The sequence below is a fragment of the Python bivittatus genome, unplaced genomic scaffold (genome assembly GCF_059951505.1).
Source record: "Python bivittatus isolate LINGU-HERP-01145 unplaced genomic scaffold, Pbiv_v1 ctg000050_np1212, whole genome shotgun sequence".
NCBI lineage: Eukaryota > Metazoa > Chordata > Lepidosauria > Squamata > Pythonidae > Python > Python bivittatus.
In genome coordinates this window covers 1,014,706-1,034,587 of record NW_028277033.1, presented here as the reverse complement: position 1 = coordinate 1,034,587, position 19,882 = coordinate 1,014,706, and the positions used below count along the sequence as shown (strand labels likewise).

At 39.0% G+C, this 19,882-nt stretch overlaps 1 protein-coding gene across 4 annotated transcripts in view; it reads right to left on the bottom strand.

The window, feature by feature from the left end:
- ZSWIM8 (zinc finger SWIM-type containing 8) overlaps positions 1-19,882 on the bottom strand; it is a 77,278-nt gene that overhangs the window by 31,446 nt on the left and 25,950 nt on the right. For 3 of the 4 annotated variants that reach the window (XM_007428594.4, XM_007428595.4, XM_088128517.1), the window contains exons 6-11: positions 14,609-14,690; positions 14,136-14,256; positions 8,660-8,861; positions 6,927-7,102; positions 4,530-5,529; positions 2,617-2,748 (exon numbers count right to left, since the gene is read on the bottom strand). In XM_007428594.4, coding sequence (XP_007428656.1) covers positions 2,617-2,748; positions 4,530-5,529; positions 6,927-7,102; positions 8,660-8,861; positions 14,136-14,256; positions 14,609-14,690 — 1,713 coding nt within the window. Of the gene's footprint in view, positions 1-2,616; positions 2,749-4,529; positions 5,530-6,926; positions 7,103-8,659; positions 8,862-14,135; positions 14,257-14,608; positions 14,691-18,109; positions 18,202-19,882 lie in introns of those variants that run through there. The other variant, XM_015888142.3, reaches the window with a different exon arrangement.

Genomic DNA, 19,882 nt, shown 5'->3' with positions numbered 1-19,882 from the left:
GTGTTCTTGAACTATCTCACATAAGGCTACCAAAATATTATGAGATTTCAGTAAAAAAATATTGTTTTACGATGATGGATATATTTGGGAGTATTTTGGTGGCATGGCCAGTCACAAAATATTGGAAAGCCTCTTCCCTTTCTGTAAAGGGAACCTAAGCCCTGGGAAACCATCCTCGGCCCAGCCCTCTGCTGCTTTCAAGCCAAGCGGGCTAGTTGACAATGGTGTCCTTACCTCGTTTTCTCTTTTACTTTGGTGCTGCGTGGCCATGAGAGAAACAGAAATACTGGGAGGAAAAGAACTTTGTGGTAGGTGAAGGACAGAACTTTACTTTGATGCAGTTTCAGCTGTCCCAAAATATAATTTAAAAACCCTGTAGGGCCAGGTACAGGAGTAGACGCCAGCACCCACACCTGCCATATCCCAAGCCCAAGATACAAAGAGCTCAATGCAGCGGTGCTCAACCAGGGGCAGGCATACCACAAGGTGGCTGAGAAGGAGTCTAAGTGAGATTCAGGTTAAATTCACTCATTTTTAAGCCTACTCTCCGTGATGTACATTAGGAGTGTGCAACTCTTCAGATCCAACACAGGAAAGGTGCTTCATGGCTACCGTGTGAGACAAAAAACAGGCACAGCTTCTTTAAAGAGCCACTGACCAATACAGTGAGAGCCAGATGGGAAGCACTTACCTGCTCCAGATCTAAATAACTGATAAAGGCAGACCTCGCTTATCAGCTGCCTTGTTCAGCGACTGTTCAAAGTTACAACAGTGCTGAAAAAAATAACTTTACAACCAATGCCCACATTTACAATCTTCACAGCCTCCCTCAGTCATTCATGTGATCACCATTACAGTAATTGTTGTTGTGTGCCTGACCTGTTGTTGTCCCCACCCTCCAGAGTGGATTGGAGAGGAAGGGATTACAAGAGAGGAAGCAGGCACACAATAGGGAATACACATCGAAAGGAACGTGGTAGTACCAGCAGCCCCAAGCACGCTACACAAACAGCCCAGTGTATTTTCCACTATGTGCCTGCTTGCTCTCTTGCAATCCCTTCCTCTCCAATATCTCTGCTCTGCGAGGTGGGGGAAGTAAAAACAGGTCAGGCACAGGAGCAACTGCCTACAGAAATTGCTTGGTTTTTTTGTTTTATTTTTTTCATCCCCCCCCCCCAAATCTTGTTTAAGATTGCTTAAACAAGTGAGGAGGAAAAAAAGAAAAAAAAAGTGAATTCTATTTGGTTGTTAGGAGGCAAACAAAAGCCAAAGGTGCGAAACTGATTAGCTTTGACAGTTTCAAGCTGGCCATCCCAGTGCTGCAGGGCCAGCATTCAGGGCAGGGGAGTGGGGAAAAGGAAAGCACAATAGGAAGTCACATGATTCTCCTGCTTTGCTTAACAACAAAGCTGCCAGTCACAACTGAAGTGGCTAAACGAGGACTACCTGTACAAAAATAGACCATGAAAGCCACATGGCCTTTCTTGGCAAAAGTGGAGTTTTCGTTTCTATTCTAGTAGGACCTGGTTCTTTAATAACATGATTGATTAGTGGATCTTAAGATATGAAATGCTGAGAAACAGTGACTTATCTCATGGGTATCTAACATTATTTATTTATTTAGGTAGTATATAAATGGAACATTTTCCTCAATAAACAAACAAGTATAATGTTTTTGACTCATTTGTTTAACTGGGTTCTCTTTATCTAGTTTTAGGACTTATGTGGAGAACACATCACATTTTAGGTCATATTTATGCAGGAATATTGAAAATTCAAAAGGGTTCACAAAAGCACCACTGTAAATATAGGTAAAATTTTAGAAATAATATTTTGGAACTGGATACCTTCTACATTAAATCTTGTTTGTGACAGATTGCCACAAAAAATGATAAGCAGAAAAACTCAGTAATCTTTTAGAGCCAATAAATTTTTCAAAAATTTGTACTACTTTTAAGTATTTTGAGACATGTACAGGTAGTCCTCACTTAATGACTGCCCTGTTTAGTGACTGATCAAAACTATGACATTGCTGAAGAAGTAACTTTGGGACAAGTCCTCCCACTTACAACCATTGCAGTGTCCCTGCAGTCACATGATTGTGATTTGGGTACTTTGCAACCGGCAGGCATTTATGACATTGCAGCATCCCATGGTCACATGATCACCATTTGTGCGCTTCACAGCCAGCTTCTGACAAGCAGAGTCAGTGAAGAAGCCAGGAGTAAAATTGCAAATTGCGGTCACATCATATCTCACTTAATGACTACGTCACTTAGCAATGGAATTGTCGGTTTCAAATATGGTTGTTAAGCGAGGAGTACCTGTATATAGGGAACTCTATGTTAATATTTAAAAATGAAAGATTCAGAAATTTTTCTTCTCTACTTACAATGACTTTATTTAAAAGTGATTTTTATTTTCCTAAAGAGTTAATGGACTGTCAATTGTCCCAGAGTATCACAGTATAACTATCAACTAGTGCTTCAACGTAAAGGTGTTACATTTATTACAGCATTAAAATTATCCACAGCAAAACACACATCTGAATAAAAAAACCTCATATTGTCCAACCCTGGTCCTTCCATCTAAACCATGTTCCTATCAGTGTTATACCTTGGTTGGGGGTTGCTCCACTTTGAGATCAGGAGGGTTGGCCAGTAAGTCTTTTGCGAGTTCAACAGTGAGACGACATGCTTCACTGCTATAGCCATGTGCATGAAGAGCCTCTGCGCAGGCAAACAGGATCTGTAAATTGAGAATTGCAGCAAAACCAGTCTAATTCTTGCTTCCTTTTCTCTCAGTTCTTACTGCTGTGGGCCTAGGAGTTTAATTGCTGAAAACTCGTGGCATCTCTTCTTACCATTTCAAAATGAGAAACAGTTTACAGCTATAGTGTTTGTTAAGACCTACAATAAGCATATCACAATTAAAAAAATAACTCAGCCTTCTCCAAATTCCCAGTAAAATCTCCCCACTTGTGCAAAGTGCCCAGCATTCCTTGCTGTCATTACCAACCTCTACCCGCCACACACACCCAGAGCACAGCCCTTGGCACCAAACGTTTGCCCCTCCTGATCTTAAATCCACCAATATTTTTAGGCACAATTGTTCAGGCTATATTTTAGATCATGAGACCCAATCAAAGAGTAATTTCATTTCTTCTCACATTAAATGCATTCCTACAAAGGTTTTCATGAGGAAGAATGGAGGAAAGATATTACCTACAAACAGGTAAATATAGCAATGTCTTTCTTGGCCTGCAAACAGAGATATACATGATGCTGCCTTACATGATCCATCTGCTCAGTGCTTTGTAGTCTGACTGGTAGATGGTTTAAAATCGCAAACAGAAGTTCAGTTATGTAAGATCCATTTTAAAATGCAGATGCAAGATGTAATTCAGAACTTCTGCATTAATGTGTGCATTCTACTACCAAACTTTGCACCTTTCATGTAACATTAGTCTTACAAGACTGTCAAAATTATTGACATAACTCAGCACTCTACACATGATTATTATTATTGTTGGTCGCACAGTCAACCAGATGTTTAGACTGGATTTGGCATATTTATCCACCTATCAAGTCCTTCCCAAGGACCTGGGATAGGCAGATGTTGTTTGATGGTGTTAAAGGTGGTTGTTGTTGTTGTTATTATTATTATTATTGATAATCTACAATTAGATTCACAAAGACTGTGAATCTAATTCAAATAATAATTCAGGTCTTAACCAAGGACCTAAGAATTCTTAAGACAGTGTCTGAGGATATAGGCAGTTCAAGTAGGGTATTTTTTTGTAAAATTAGAGTGTTTAGGTCCTATAAATTCAAAATGTCCATATTATTATTATTATTGTTGTTGTTGGTTGCACAGTCAGCCAGATGTTTAGACTGGATTTGGCATTTTTATCCACCTATCAAGTCCTTCCCAAGCAACTGGAATAGGCAGATGTTGTTGTGTAATAATATTAAAGGTATTGTTGCAGGATGTAAGCTGTTCCAAGTAAAGCTGCCTTCTGCAACTGACTGATGATTTTGTCAATGCTGATGATGTTCAAATGGTGCTCCAGATGTTTTGGGATTGTACCTAAGGCACCTATAACTATTGGTACTATCTTTGCTTTCTTTTGTGATAGTCATCCTATTATTACTATTATTACTATTATTATAATATAATATAATATAATATAATATAATATAATATAATATAATATAATATAAATATTATATTATATTATATTATATTATATTATATTATATTATATTATATTATATTATAATGCAAAATATGCCTGAATCACATTTTATTCCTTTCTCCATGGCCAAGTGTTAGTGGTTAAATGTTAACTGTAAATTATCAATATTGACACAAATACTCTCCTCATACTAAAAACTAAAGTCATTATCTTAGTTTAATAGTCCTTTATTTCACTGCTACATAACAAGGTAAACATTTTTCACTCCTTCCCAGGAGGAGGAGCCCAAAATAAAGAGAAGATGGATGATTCAGGAGCTTACAGGCCTTACCTCCATCCGGTTTTCTTGCTCCAAGGGTTTTATTCCAGCAAACATGTCTTGTTCCTCTTCAATCTCACCCTCTGCTTTCTCATCTTCTTCCTTAGCCACCTCCTGGGCATTTAGATAATACACTTGATAATCATCTTCTTCCTCATCTCCTCCAGCAGCACCATTTTCCTCCACTTCTTTTGGCTTTGAACATACCCCACCAGTACTTTCATCAGGGCCATGGAGATCATCATCTCCACTGCCCATTTCCTCCACTGGTTCCTTTGAAATTTTCTTTGTGGAAGGACTGCTTCTGAGGGTAGGCTCAGTTGCCTCAGAGAAATATACTCCACCATCATCCTCAAAATTATCCCTGTAGCTTCTGCTCAATGGGCTATCTGTGAAGCTGAATGTGTTACTTGCCTCTGCTCCAAGAGCCAAACTGCTATCATCTAAAGTCAATTCAGCCAAGTCTGGCTCCAAGGAACTGTCCTCACTGCTCATACGACGCTTCCCACCATGTTTGCTGGCCAGGTTCTTTCCCACTGGTAGCTTGCCCTTGTTCACAGCTGTTTTATATGAAGCTTTATCACCTTCTGCTGAAAGTCTTCTCAGAGCCCGCTGGGGGCCTTCAGATACAACTTTCCGTTTCCCAATAAGTTCTTTGGGGCGCACAGCTGGCTCCTGAGAGGCAAGGCGTGACCTGTCTCCTAGCTGCAAACATGTCCCCACAGCATCTGTTCCATGGCCTCTCCCTGCATCAGAAAAGTTTTCTATACACAGTGGCCGGCAGTTCCTCTGTTGGATAGCCTTAACCCAACAAAAGGAGTTCTTCTTGTCAGCACTACTGTAGGTGATGCCCGGAATAGGATATGCCTCCTCCCAATTGAAGTAGCAAGCTTCCACAGCTGGCTTGAACCCATGAAATAGCTTCTCAAGAGACTTTTTATGCTGCCCTCTTTTGACATTGTCTATTACCTTCAACTGCCACTGCCTTAGCTGTGTGCACAAGTCCCTTCGCCTAGCATTATGGAAGGAAAGAAACAAGTGAAAGGCAAAAGTGAGCTATTAAAAGCAAAAATCTAAATTTACTGTTGCTCATTTAATTCCTTGTTAATCTAGTATACTTACAATTTTTCATCATCAGCATCATGTCTTATTAGAACTCTAATATTCTAATATTCTTAATACTCAATTTCATTTTTATGTCACAGAAAACAGCCTCAGATAATCATATTTGGATGAAAATTCCTGACACTGATCCTAGCAGTGGTCTAGTTAACTTGCCTATGCAATCTATTGTGTTTAGTAACAATTCACAAAATTCAAATGGCTAGGAAATATTCTTAGGTCCCCTTGAATACATGGCATCTCCCCACAGTTCTTCAAAAAATTCAAGATTGGGGACTGTTCAGGCCATTCCAAAACATTTATCTTTTTTTTCTCAAAGTACTTCATGCTCTATTTGGAGGTATGTTTCAGATTGTTGTCTTGCTTGCACAGTCCCCAGAGATGAATATTATTGAAAATCTGTGAGGGGGGGGCAGATTTCAGTGTGCAAATGCAGTGCATTCTGGGAAACCTAAGAATATTTCTGAACTAGAAGGGTTCTGCAAGGACAAGTGGAGACAAATTCCAAAAGCAAGAATAAAAAGACCCTTGGCTGTCCAAAGGAAACATTTGGAAGCTGTTATTTCCTGTAAAGGAGGTGTTACAAAATACTGACTGGAATGATATCCAAACTTTTGTATCTGCCATATTCACTGTTTTCTTATTTTGAATTTGTAAATACCTGCACATAAATAATAAGTATGCATTCACATTTCAACAAAGACTTCATAATTAATGCTGTACTATATAGAATTTGTGATATCTTCTGCTTATTTAGGAATTCATTGAAACACACAATTTGATCAGGGTGCCTACATTTTTGCCTATCACTGAATATCCTTTGACAGAAGATGCTGATAATACATGTGGTCTCTTCTAATAAAGAGATAACAGGACTGTGAACAATGACCACACCCACCCTCTGCTAATCTGTAAATTATAAATTATAGGTCTTCAAGTGAGATAGGGTTTTTAATTAAAAATTTAAAAGATGTTCAAGAAAAATATAAAGCAAAATGTTCTTGATAGAAAACCTGAGAGCAAATACTACTCATTATCACTATGTATTTGAAGGACAAATAGTTAGAAAACAACATGAATTCAAGAAAGCAGAGATTAAAGTGGCAATCTGGCATGGGAGTTTTTAGAATATTTCAGTGCTGTGTAATACCCATCCATGTTTGGAATAAGATGCAACCAAGCAAAGAGCAAAGTTATTTTATATTACAATAAAATAACAGGTAAGTATCCATTAATAGACTGTTCTCAAGGTGAATTCATTATGGACTTTCCAACATTACTGCCTACCGATGAGGGCTGATGGTCGGATCCAAGACAGCAAGCCTCCAAAGAACCACCATCTCATCACACATACTTGCACAAGCATGAGCAGCAACTTCTGACTGGCCATTGCCACGGCCAGTGTGCCCACTTGCACTACTATGGGATGCAGATGTCCTTACACTGTACCACCAGCCAGTTATCTGTAGACAAATGATGCAGAATGTCAGATGCTCAAACTCATACTTATTTTTTCTTAATCCTGTGGGCTGCACATGATTCTTCAATCCATTCTCACTACTATAGGAAATTTGTACAGAGACATTATAAAATGAATCATAGAGTTGGAAGCTTCTTCTAGTCCAACTCCCTGCTCATGGTAGGAATTCTCAGATCATCCCAGACAAATGGATCTCCAACTTTTGTTTGGAAACCTTGCATGATATAACACCCATGACTCTAGGAGGCAGGCTGTTCCATTACTTATAGTTCTCACACTAAAAAAATTCTTGAGTTTGGATCTCTCTCTATTAAGCTTCCATCCATTGGTTTTTATCCTATCTTCAAGTACTATGGAGAATAAATCCATACCCTCTCCCTGTGACAGCCCTTCAAAATTAGAAGCCTGCTTTCATGTCTCTCCTTAACATTCACTTCTTTAGGTTAAAGGTTATTTTACCATTCTTTTTAGGATGGATTTAGCCCTTAACCCCCTCACTATCTTCCTTGATTTCTCTGCAGTCTCTCCAGTTCCTTAGTGTCCTTGTCATACTGGAGCAACCAGAACTGGACACAAAACCCTAGGTGCAGTCTGGCCAGTGCAGCATAGAGTGGTACTAACACTTTCTATGTTCTCATCGCTATACCACTGTTGATGCAAGCCAAGTGAGTGAAATTGAATATTTCCATTCTCTTTTGTGGGTTTAGAGACCAGAAATCAGTGCTTTACCTCCATGAGTCTTAATACTTCAGTTTCCAGCTTTATTTGGCCAAAAATACTACCACTACAGAAAAACATAGGCTGAAAATATATGCAATAAAGCCTTATAGAGATAGCATTTCAATTACTACCCTTTTTTGGCTGAAACATTTTAAAAAATAAGCATCACCAAAAATTAGCCCTTTTTTTTCACCAAATTCCAGATATGGAAATTGATGGTGTTGTAAGGACCACATGTGGCCTATGGGATAGCCACCTCTGTCCTAATACAGGTAGTCCTCAACTTACAACCACAATAGGTACTGGAAAAATTCATCATTAAGCGAGGCATCACATGACCACACCCAATTTTACAACATTTTTGCGGCAGTTGTTAAGCAAATCATGGTGGTCATTAAGTGAAACGTGATCATTAAGTGAATCACAGGGTTGTTAAGGGAATCACATGGTTCCCCATTGATTTCGCTTGCTGGAAGCCGGCTGGAAAGGTCACAAATGGCAATCACATGACCCCGGGCTGCTGTAACCGTCGTAAATACATGCAGGTTGCCAAGTGCTCAAATTTTGATCATGTGACCACAGGGATGCTGCAATGGCCCTAAATGCAAAGACTAGTCGTAAGTCACTTTTTTCAGCACTACTGTAACTTTGAACAGTCACTAAACAAAAGATTGTAAGTCGAGGACTACCTGTAGTATGTTACTATACTGTTAGGAACTTGTCTAATTCCACACTTTGTCTTAGAATTTCTTCATAAGCGACATGATCATTCCACCCCACAAAGTTTCTGTAACTATTTATTTATTAAAGGAAATAATACCTGTTCATATGTTAGACACTGGTCTGTCAGGATCTCCAGAAGAGGAGCTGCATTGGTATCCCGTCTCTTAAACATCTCACGTACAATTGAAAGCAAATTCCATATGCCCTCAGGTTCTCTCCCTCTCAGGGGGCGTAACAGGCAGGCCCATTCAGCAGCAGCTGGAGGCTCCGTAGAAGACAAGTACATGGAATTCACATCACTGTACAATTTGAAAAAGGGGGAGAAGATGGAAGAACTTCAAACTGATGCTTGGACATAGGATGATCATTTATTTAATTCTGAATGCAGGGGACTTCTTTACAGATTTTATCTCATTGATCCATTTGTCCAATCCGGAGAAGTTTAACATTGTTTAGTAATAGCAAAAGAAATGGACAAGAGGTCAGCCACCAAATGTATGGCAGCTCCAAGTCTTTTTGTGTCACTTCAGTCGTCTTCTTCAGTTGTTGTTTAATGTAGTCTTTGAATTAAAATTAAATGTTGTGATTTTAAAACTGGATTAGTTTGCCCTATAGGCTAAGTAAGGAGCATGAATATTAGGAAAAAATGCAGATGGGATTTAAGAAAAATGTAGGCTGTATTCTGAACACAGCCATTTTCTGCTTTGCTTATAGCACTTCCCCCCAAACATACTGCAGCATCAAAATATTGCATAAGATCTACATGCAGCTTTCAACTTGTAAATATGCCAAAGGACAGACTTGAGTGTCATCCACATATTACTGATACTAAATCTTAAAATTTCAAACAATCTCCTCCAACAATTTCATGTAAATGTAAAATAGGCCAACGACCAGGAGGCTTAGCAGGTATCTTCCAGCACCATCTTTTAAGGCTGGTCTTCAAGAACTCTGACTATATCCTTATGCTGCTAAAGTAGAATAACATCTCATTTAACTGGACAAGTAAGTACTAGAAGCACATCTACTGATAGTAGTACTGATTAGTTCCACTAATTGTGGTAAGTTAAACTGAATAGGAATGACTCTCTTAAAATGCCTCAAAAATTGGTCACGGCAAGTAACTGAGCAGTCCACCTTCTCTCCCATGAGCCAGAACAAAGAGCAACTTTTACTACTGAAAACAGCTACGTTGAACAGCTTTGAATGAAGCCAATGGTAGTGGAATTTTTTTTTCCATCCAAAATAGGAAACCTGATGGATTTCTTGTACTAGAAGTTGCTCAGGTTTGCTATACATACTAGGAAAACTTCTGAGACTTGAAATAGCACAGTAGCTGTTTCAGAAACTATAGGTTTGGCTCTTGAATCTCCTTTTATTCTGGATAAGTCTTCATCTTGTGGGAGCAGGTAGGAATTGCTGCTTCAAAGGTAGGAGTTCCTTTGGAATCAATATGAAATAAGTATTTCTCAGTATATTGTCAAAGGCTTTCACGGCCGGAATACAATGGCTGATGTGGGTCTTCCGGGCTGTGTGGCCATGTTCTGGAAGCTTTGGTTCCTAACGTTTCGCCATCATCTGTGACCAGCATCTTCAGAGGGCAGGAGCACAGACAGGAGCAGTTCTCTCTGTGCCCAGGATGATGTGACCCTTTTGTGGGTACTTATAGAGATAAGCGAGGGTGCCTGCGGGGGGGGGGGGGTTGTTAACGAGTGGCTGCTTGTTTTGGTGATCAGCGTATGTATGTATCTTCCTGAGGGTTAGGCAGGGTTTTTTGTGTTGAGTTGTTAACGAGTGGCTGTTAAGGATGATTAGCATGTTCATTGTGTGGATTATTCACGTGTCTTGGTGGCTGAGCTGAGTTCGTTGACCTTTTGCAGGCTGTATTTTTCAGGACTGGTAGCCAGGTTTTGTTGATTTTTAGACTTTCTTCTTTTTTATTGAAACTGTGCTGCTGTTTGTGAATTTCAATGGCTTCCCGGTATAACCTGGTATAGTGGCTATTGGTGTTGTCTAGTATCTCTGTGTTTTCAAATAGGATTTTGTGTCCAGTGTGCTTGAGAGCATGTTCAGCCACTGCAGATTTTTCTGGTTGCTGTAGTCTGCAGTGTCTTTCGTGTTCTTTTATCCTGGCATGGATGCTGCGTTTTGTGGTCCCAATGTATACTTGTCCACAGCTGCATGGTATGTGGTATACTCCTGTGGCGGTGAGGGGGTCCCTTTTTGTCTTTTGCTGATTTTAGTATTTGTTGTATTTTTCTGGTTTGTCTCAAGATTGTTTGGAAGTTGTGTTTTTCCATCAGTTTTCCCATGCGGTCCGTGACCCCTTTGATGTAGGGCAGAAATACTTTGTTGGTGGGGGGCTGTTTTTCTTCTTCAGTCGCGTGTTGTTTTCTGGGTTTGATGGCTCTTTTTATTTCGTTCCTGGAGTAGCCATTCGCTTGTAGGACCCAATTAAGTTAAGGTTAAGTTCAGTGTTTAGGAATCGGGTTTCGCAGATCCGATTGGCACGATTCATCAGGGTTTTGATGATGCCTCTTTTCTGACGTTAACACCCGCCCCTCCCCTTGCAGGCACCCTCGCTTATCTCTATAAATACCCACAAAAGGGTCACATCATCCTGGGCACAGAGAGAACCGCTCCTGTCTGTGCTCCTGTCCTCTGAAGATGCCGGTCACAGATGCTGGCGAAACATTAGGAACCAAAACTTCCAGAACACGGCAACACAGCCCGGAAGACCCACATCAGCTATCGTATTTCCTAGTACTTCAGAGGAAATTGTGATGTAGAAGATAAGAAGTTAGATTCAAGAATGTGCAGAAAGCAAATCTAATAGTCAATGGTGTACAGATTGACAAAATCAAAATTAGAAGAAGGATATTCCAAGGTGATTCATGTTACTTTTACTATTTGCTTTAGCAATGATATTACTTAGAGATAATGTAAACTAAATCAAATGCTGCTATCAACTCTCAGAGGAATACATGGATGACTTAGAATTATTTGTAAAATTGAAAGGAGGACTTGAAAAGCAGGGATATCTCTAACTATGGCCATGCATTCAAGTAAGGATACAGAATGGGAGAGAATTACTTCAGGTTAAGCAAACTGTGGAAGAAAAGAAACACACCTTGAACAATTATATTCATTATATAAGGAACTACTGTTGGTGGAATTTTGTAAGAAAAATTACTTTGGGGGCCTGTTTTTTTCTCATTAGACCAACAAATGCCTTCTTAGTACAGAAAGATGCTACAAAATATCCAGGCTGATTAGTCCTTGCGTTATGACAGCAACAGGGACCAGAACTGTTGTTGCTAAGTGATATGGTCATAAAGCGTGATATCAGGTAATTGTGTCACTTAACGACGGCAATTCTGGCAGTCCTGATTGCTGCTGTTAAGCGAGGACCACATGGGTTCTTAAGCGAGACCTTACAACTTGCTTAACTTCTGACTTCTTGCCAGCTTCCCCCCGACTTTGCTTGTGGGAAGCCAGCAGGGGAGGTCAGAAATTGCAATCATGTGACCGTGGCTCACTGCAACTTTGTAATTGCGAGCCAGGTGTCAAGCACCCAGATCACAATCATGTGACTGCAAGGATGCTGCGATGGCTGAAACTCCAAGAACCCATCATAAGTTCCCCTCATTCAGTGCTGTCACAAGTTTGAACAATTGCTGAACAAGTGGTCGTAACCTAAGGACCATCTGTACATTGGACAAGCAAGAGAAATGTTCTGTTAAACATCAGGCCATCCAGCTGTTTCAATTTTCAATTTTCCAGACAATTTACCAATCAACAATCCTATGAGAGGAACTTCTAGTCTGCAAACTGAGGACAACACAGGAATAACCATTCTTGCATGAGTTTAGACATCCTTCAATCAGAAAAAAGAAACTGATCAGCATGGAAAGTCAACTAATTAAACTTAAGAAATAGTTCATTCCATTCTAGGTCCTGGGCAGACTGCGCTGACATGATCCATGATTAATCTTGTTTGTTCGTGTAAAAGCAGGTGATACATGAAATCATCCACTTGGCAACACTATCTTTCATGAGGTAGAGTGCATACTTATTCATAATGGTCACACAAATGGACAGACAAAGGGGAACAGACCAAGGATCCTACGGAAAGACTAAGGATCCTATAAAACCTTTCCAGATGTAGGAACAGAAGGATTGTCATGTGTTCTTACAGCTCTCAGGTATTCCTGCAACACAGTATTCTCACAAGTTGAATATGCTATACACAGAGAAGTTAGATCTTTGTAGCCATGGTTTTCATACTTTTCAGATGAACTGAACAAAGTAATTATACCTGGGTTGTAGAGAGCAGCATGTGAAGTTAAAGGTCAAGTATCAAGTACAATCCATTATACAAAGCATTCAGGCTAAAGAGGAAGAATTTATAAGCTAGGAATCCCAAGGGGACAGCAGCTAAGAAAGTAACCTAAGTTGAGGGATAAATGTTTGAACAGTAAAAATGAGCAAAAGCACAAAAACTCATATGAAAAAGGTGCTCTGGATATTGCTCTATAGCAATTTTGTACAGGGCAGCTATAATGTAGCCACACCCAATCTAAAAAATTCTTGGTCCTAAAGGCCCAGTGCCTTTTGCATTAAGCACTGTTTGTGACAAGGCTAACTGGCCACAGAGAAGATATATAATGTCTCATTCTTTGCTTTTGTTTCTGAGAAGAGGGGGAGACTAATTTTCAGAAGATCAGGGCAGGAATCTAGTGGATCTCTCCAACCACTGAATCATTTTCTCTAGCCAATGGTTCAGTTCAAAGATCATGACACCAAGGTGGCAGGCAGAACTAGAAGAACAATGAGGCTTAGTCCCAATTAGTTCTGCCAAATTAACACTTTCCCCCTTCTCCCATAGTTCTTCTTAGACAGTTGCAAAACCAGTTCCTCAGATTATGATACACCTGTGAGAACACACTGATGAACATGGGAAAAAATAGCCTTCAGGAAAGACACAGGAAGTGTCCTACCCCCTGGCCAGATCTTTCTACCTCCTAGTAGATAAACAGGACAGGACATAGCATTGGGCCAGTGGATAGCAGGAAGTGGAGATAAATTCTGGTATGCTATTTTCTGAGCACAGGTAATGTTTTCATACAGGAAAGTATTTTGCCAAGTGAAGTACTACCTGCAGCTGGCTACTACTGACAGCTAAAAGAAGACCCTTATGACAGATGTTGCCCAGAACAGAACTTGCCATCATTTTGCATCATTAATGGTCCTGTTATTTCTTGGTCAGACTACACAATTTATTGAATAAAAGGTGCAGAATGGTGCAACAAAATATTCCTTTAACTACGATTTACAAACAGCTTTGTGGTTATAAAGAAATAGCTATACAACTTATGATTCACATGTTGAAATAGAGCTGACCAAATGTATATAGCTGTCTATCCACTATTCAATAAACCATTACATTTTGCTCTTTCTAAAACTACAAAAACAGTATTTCAAGCATAGTGCAGAGATGCCAGGAGGCTGGTGTCTGCGTCTGACTTCCCAAATCTACACAAGTTGTAAAGAAAGAAGAAAATTTAAGTTACCTAAATACAACAGGAGAAGGACCACAAAATTTGTGAAGGGTTTTCTTTATGTTGTCACTTAATGTAGATTCATCCAAGTACCAGGTACTTTGATCTGAGGCAGAAGGACCAGCAGTAGGATCTTAGGAAAGAGCAGAGACATTCTTTCAGTTGTTCAAAATTGTTCTTCTCTCTACTCAAGGTTACAGGTAAAACAAGTAATGAACCTTAATTTTATTCCAGAAATGCTGACACAAATATATATTTGACAACTGAATACAGTGTCCCTTCCTACTACTTAATAGAGGAAAAAAACACTCTGTATAAAGTTTCACATGAACAACTCAAGAGAACGATCAGGGTATTTTGTCTGTTATACCTTTATGCTACCCCTTCTCTACAAAACATATAGTGCCAGCATTTTAAAAACTAAATTTATTTGCATATTTGAAAACCATTGCTTGGATGACATTTAAAAAAAAACATGGCATTACCTGGGGCCCCACATACAGTGTTGATGGCAGTGGACTGAGAAGACAGCAGCTCATCAAGTAGACGCTGAGCAGTAGGAAGTATCTAAGAGTAAGAAAAACATATGATGCTGATTTAAAGTGGTCTTCCAGAAACAAAGCACATCAACTATGTTTCCTGAAAAATGGGTTATTTAAATTAAGAAAAAAAACATCTGGTTTTGATTAAATTTCCTATGGTACTTTATTCTCTAAATAATTATACATATTCCTGCTTAACCTTAGTATTAGTTCTTTTTTATTTATATAATTTGATAATTTCCCATTTCAGGAACTGCACTGAAACGTTGCTCAGAATATAAGCCAGCAAGAAAGATGGAAGAATATTGCAGAGTAGTTCATCTTTCTAAATAACACCCTAGGTCAGGAATAGAAACCACGGGGCCCCAGACACCCATGCGGCTACGGAATCCCGTTTGCCATCAGGCTTTAAAAAACAGCTTTTGACTTAAATTAATGTTGCGCAGAGCAAACCAAGCACTCAGCCTCCAGCATTTATTTACAAAAATACCTCTATTTTTATTTGATCTCGTAAGGATAAAAAATTCCTCCACATAGGAATTTTTTTCCCAAGAACTCCTACAAGGCCTATGAGGGTGCATAGAGGGATTCTTAGAAAACAGAAATAGTGGACAGCTGCAGCCCAGTGTTTTGCTTTAAAGTGTGTTTATTTGACCCCAGAAAGACAAAGGTAAGAAGCTGAGGAGAAAAACAGCATCAGGAGACGAGAGGGAATGGCAATGGTACAACATTACTTCACTTTCTGACAAAGGGCTGCGGGGCAGTCATTTTTTAACAGGCTAGTCTCTGCTGCCCCCATGACAATCCTTGGGCAAGACAGTTCATGCCAAGCTCTAAAAACTCCAGTGTACTCACCGGCCCAAAGAAATGGCCTAATCATGGTTTAAGTGCCTTGCCTGGGCTCTTTTTGGACTGCTGAATTATCTGCCCAAGTCTGATACTGGGTGGTGTGCTTTTTTGGCCTTGAGGTGGAGTTTAACTACTAGGTCATTGGATTCAGTCTGTGGTTGACCCACAGTCCTCAGCTGAGGATGAACAGAGTACAGTGGCATCCACAGCAAGCTACATTGTCGCCATAACTTACTTGGGTACTGATGCTTGAGGTAGGTTAGAGCATTTGTGTGATGAAGTAACTATTCCCCCCTTCTTCCCGCAGATGCCGACGAGAGATACCACATGAATTCTAGAGTAAGGCAATCCCAGTTTAATCACTGGGTTAAGAAGACACCTGACCCACTGTCTCAGAAAGTCTATTAGCAAGCCCACATTTAAGCTTTCAAATAATACAGAGAACAAATTTCTACTTGACAAAAAAGGTATTTTGTTTCGTAAGAAAGAACCCTGCTTCCACTTTCACCAAGTTTAGGCCATACAAATGCGAACCATGGCTTATACCTAGTTTTTCAGGGGTTAATGCTACATGGAAGAAGAGAAACTACATGTATCACCTCCACTGTGCAATAAAATCCAAGAATTTTTATACAGTCTATTGATGTGCATGTTGGTGGATCAGTGTGCAGCGCTATATATTGGAGGTGCTTTTTGGGAATTTGTTGTGCGCTTTGAAATTTAAAAGGTATTAAAAAAAGAAAGGAAATGGGGAAAGAATGATATAGGCTGCAGTTGTATTCACACTTACTTGAGACTCTTATTTAACACAACTGAATTCCTTTGATATTCCTTCAGTATATATGCACAAGAAGCTATGAGGCTGCAATCCTATAAAGTCTGATTTAGGAGTAAGCCCAAGTTAACAGAGTACTTCTGTGTAAATCAGTTTAGGGTTGCTGTACTGATGATCATATAAAATAAAAAGAAATGAAGCTAATGAGGAACAAAAGGGTGTCCTTTTCAACTTATGTTTGCATAGATTAAAAAAATAGATATACATCAACATAGTTCATACTTGTAGGTCTAGAGTCTGATAGCACATGAATGAATGAATGAATGAATGAATGAATGAATGAATGAATGAATGAATGAATATCTAGAACATCTGTAAAATAAACTGGTATAACATCAGCCAATATGGAATAGACTCTATTTGCTGATCCTCCTCAGCCAGTAAATGTCTTGGGCCTGACCTAATTCTGTGTATGTGTATGTTTCCTTTTTAAGGAAATATTTTTATTGCATCAAGGCAATAAAAAAAAATACATACATAAACAGGGGTTGTTGTGGCTGGAAAATGATCTTGTAAGGATAAAGTATGCCCCCACCTTCATTTCCCAAATTGCTCAACCCTCTTCTTTGTCCCTTTGTATAAAAAAAAGTAGTAATTCAAATGTTGAGAGACTACACATATCAAGAATCTGTAACTTTAAATCATATGTAGCTCCATGTTTCCAATGTTGCATTATAAATATTTTGGACATTCCTCATGCCTGAAAAGTCCTGTTTTTTGATGTCCTGATACAATCCAAAGGTTGGGGATACACTGTAGAACATAATGCAAACTTAACCAGCAATGATCTATAGTTTACACTAACAATCTACAGACTGTAACTCGAGGTGTGGCAATGATAAAGGAGACTCAGATAAGGTGAATTAATATTCTAGCTTTGAAACTGCATCTCCAAACATCTAGTATACACAACATTTTCTGTTGTATTAATTTCATGTTAATATTAAGTAATGTGCAATAATCTCCTTATTTCAAAGTCTGTGTAAATAATCAATTTTATAATCTTTCTTCCACTTCATATTAAAATGATTACCCACCTAGGACCTCAGCTGATTCCTCCAAAGCCTCTAACAACTGTGGAACTTGGACACCAATGGCATCAGGACCAAACTGTATGTGGTTAAGCTAAGTAAACTACCAAGAAGCACTTTTATGTAAGTTAAACTATTTTGTTCTACAGAAGTTTTAAAAGGTATCTATATCAGAATCATTTACCACCCAAAACAGATTTACCAGCTATTTTTAAATTCATACTGTCAAATATGAAATCTTTTCATAGGCAAAAGGATAAAAGTTCTTTCTATGATCTAATACATTCCATATATAGCTTACAACATTAACCATAGATGTTTTTATCTTATTCTGTTTGCTATGTTTGAGGCAAAGTCAGTCTGTGTGTCTTTATATTACATTTATGTGCTTCTTTAGGCCTGTAAACCATATACTATAAAAGGGTAAAATGTGTGTTTTCTTCCATTAACAAAGTACTAATATTTTGTTTTTTGAATTTATTTTCATTATTTAGTAAAATATATTTCTTCAAATGTAAATGTGTGTGCATACATTCAGTATTAGAATAGAACAAGGAACCTACTATAAACCCCTAACCCTTGGATTCACCATGGGCTGGAGAAAGGCTTTCTGCATTACGGATGTGGGCACTCAAGATGCAGTCACATTCATTCTGGGCAGCTAGGAAAATGCTATACAGATCTCTAGCAAAGAAATTGGAAGATGTTGGATTCATCTAGACGTCATACCTCCATGGACACTGTAGCAGCTCTTCCAGTGACCTGCAGCGTGTGTGCCATGTTTGTCTTTCTGCCTGAAGACAGCATAAACTACATGGGCAACAAACGGCTCTGTTGGAAGAGAAGATGAAGGGACTTGAAGAATGTCCTTGTATATCCAACTTATTTATTTATTTAAGCAGTTTATATTATTCATGAATTTACTGCTTGCTATAGCAAGGTCTATTGAAGGGGTATTTCTTATTAGGGACGATTCAAGTATTTTTAGATGAAAGGCAGAAAGCTCTCCTGAAAGAATACCAGAAAGAGAAGGTTCTAAAGAAAAAGAAGAAAATAAAGGGCTAGACGAAGTGGAACAGAAGAATGTGACATACCAAGTGAATCATGAGACTTCCTTTGTAAGAATTGAGGGTGGTGAGGAACTAGCAGTTCCCAAACTAGGGATGTAAATATGCCACAATTCCCTGACTTTGGGGCCACCAAGTACCATGCCAGCTAACCCTAAATTAGGGAGAGCAGGAGGAAGAAGGCTTGAGTTTAAATACTTGAAAAAATATACAAGTTCCTGTCTTTTTTGCACTGCAGTGGGTGGTCAACTTTGCACGTGGTTTAATTTTGTAATGGATATTCAAATCTAGCTGAGCCATGTCTGCAGTCTTCTACCAAGTCAGGCTGAAAAGCCAAGCTAAGTTGTGAAGTGCAAGGAGGTTGATTTACTGTTAAGTCCTACTCATAGAAGCCTGACACCTGCAGTACTAGAATGACACAACTCCCATGGAAAATGACTCGGGGCCACCTACTAGAAATTTATATCTAAAAGTAAAAAAATTAATACATTTTTAAAACTTATTGTGCAATTGGAAAAGGGGCACACTATCCTGGTCTTCAGCCCAACTGAAATGGAACAAAACTGAAGAACTAATGATAGAAATATGGGGGGAATTGATATATCATCTTGGAATTTATGGTAATAAGATCTATAACAACTGAGCTGAATTAAACAGATATCTTGGATATTAGGGAAGCTGATTTTTAAAAAACTCAAACAATTAGAGAGGATTCAATTGACAGAAATTCCAAAATAGCAAAAGAGATGTGAGATTCTGCTTAAAGGCACAATTATAAAGTTCTCCTGAGAATGAAAAATGGTAAATGCTAGCCACTATCTGACAAATGCATTTGTCAGAAACATGATAATAATAGGCTTACTAAAGTAACTCATATTATCTCACGCCAAGGATTGCCACCAGCTAAGGAGAGAAGCCACCTATTTATCCAGCATAGCTTTCCTGAATATCTACCTTCACACTATGTACTCAATTTGCTGCTCACTTTTGGCCGGCCCTGTTTACATTATTAGAAATGAACTTGCACTCCCTATTTACCTGCATGTTAGTAAAGAACTATGAAATAACACTGGGTTATAAAGTCTCTCTTTTTTTGCATATGGTTGGAGGCAAAGTAAATGTCACCTCTTGTTTATCTGCAGTTAAATGGAAGCAAAAGCAGCCACACTGGGGCAGGAAACCCTTTCTTGGTCTGGGGGAAAAGCAGCAAGAGATTATTCACCACTTGTCCAACTGGAATAAGAGCAGGAGTAAAGAGTCTTCTCGTGCTTGTGTTTTTGAGTGCATGTGCAAGATGAATTGAGGAGAATCAGCAACAGAATCTCCACACCAGAAGTCTTTTTATTGTATCTGTGTTGGGAGTGGAATGAGGGGTGGCTCCCATTTCATCTCAATGTTGATAATATATCTAGTAGTGCTACTGAATCTTCAGGAC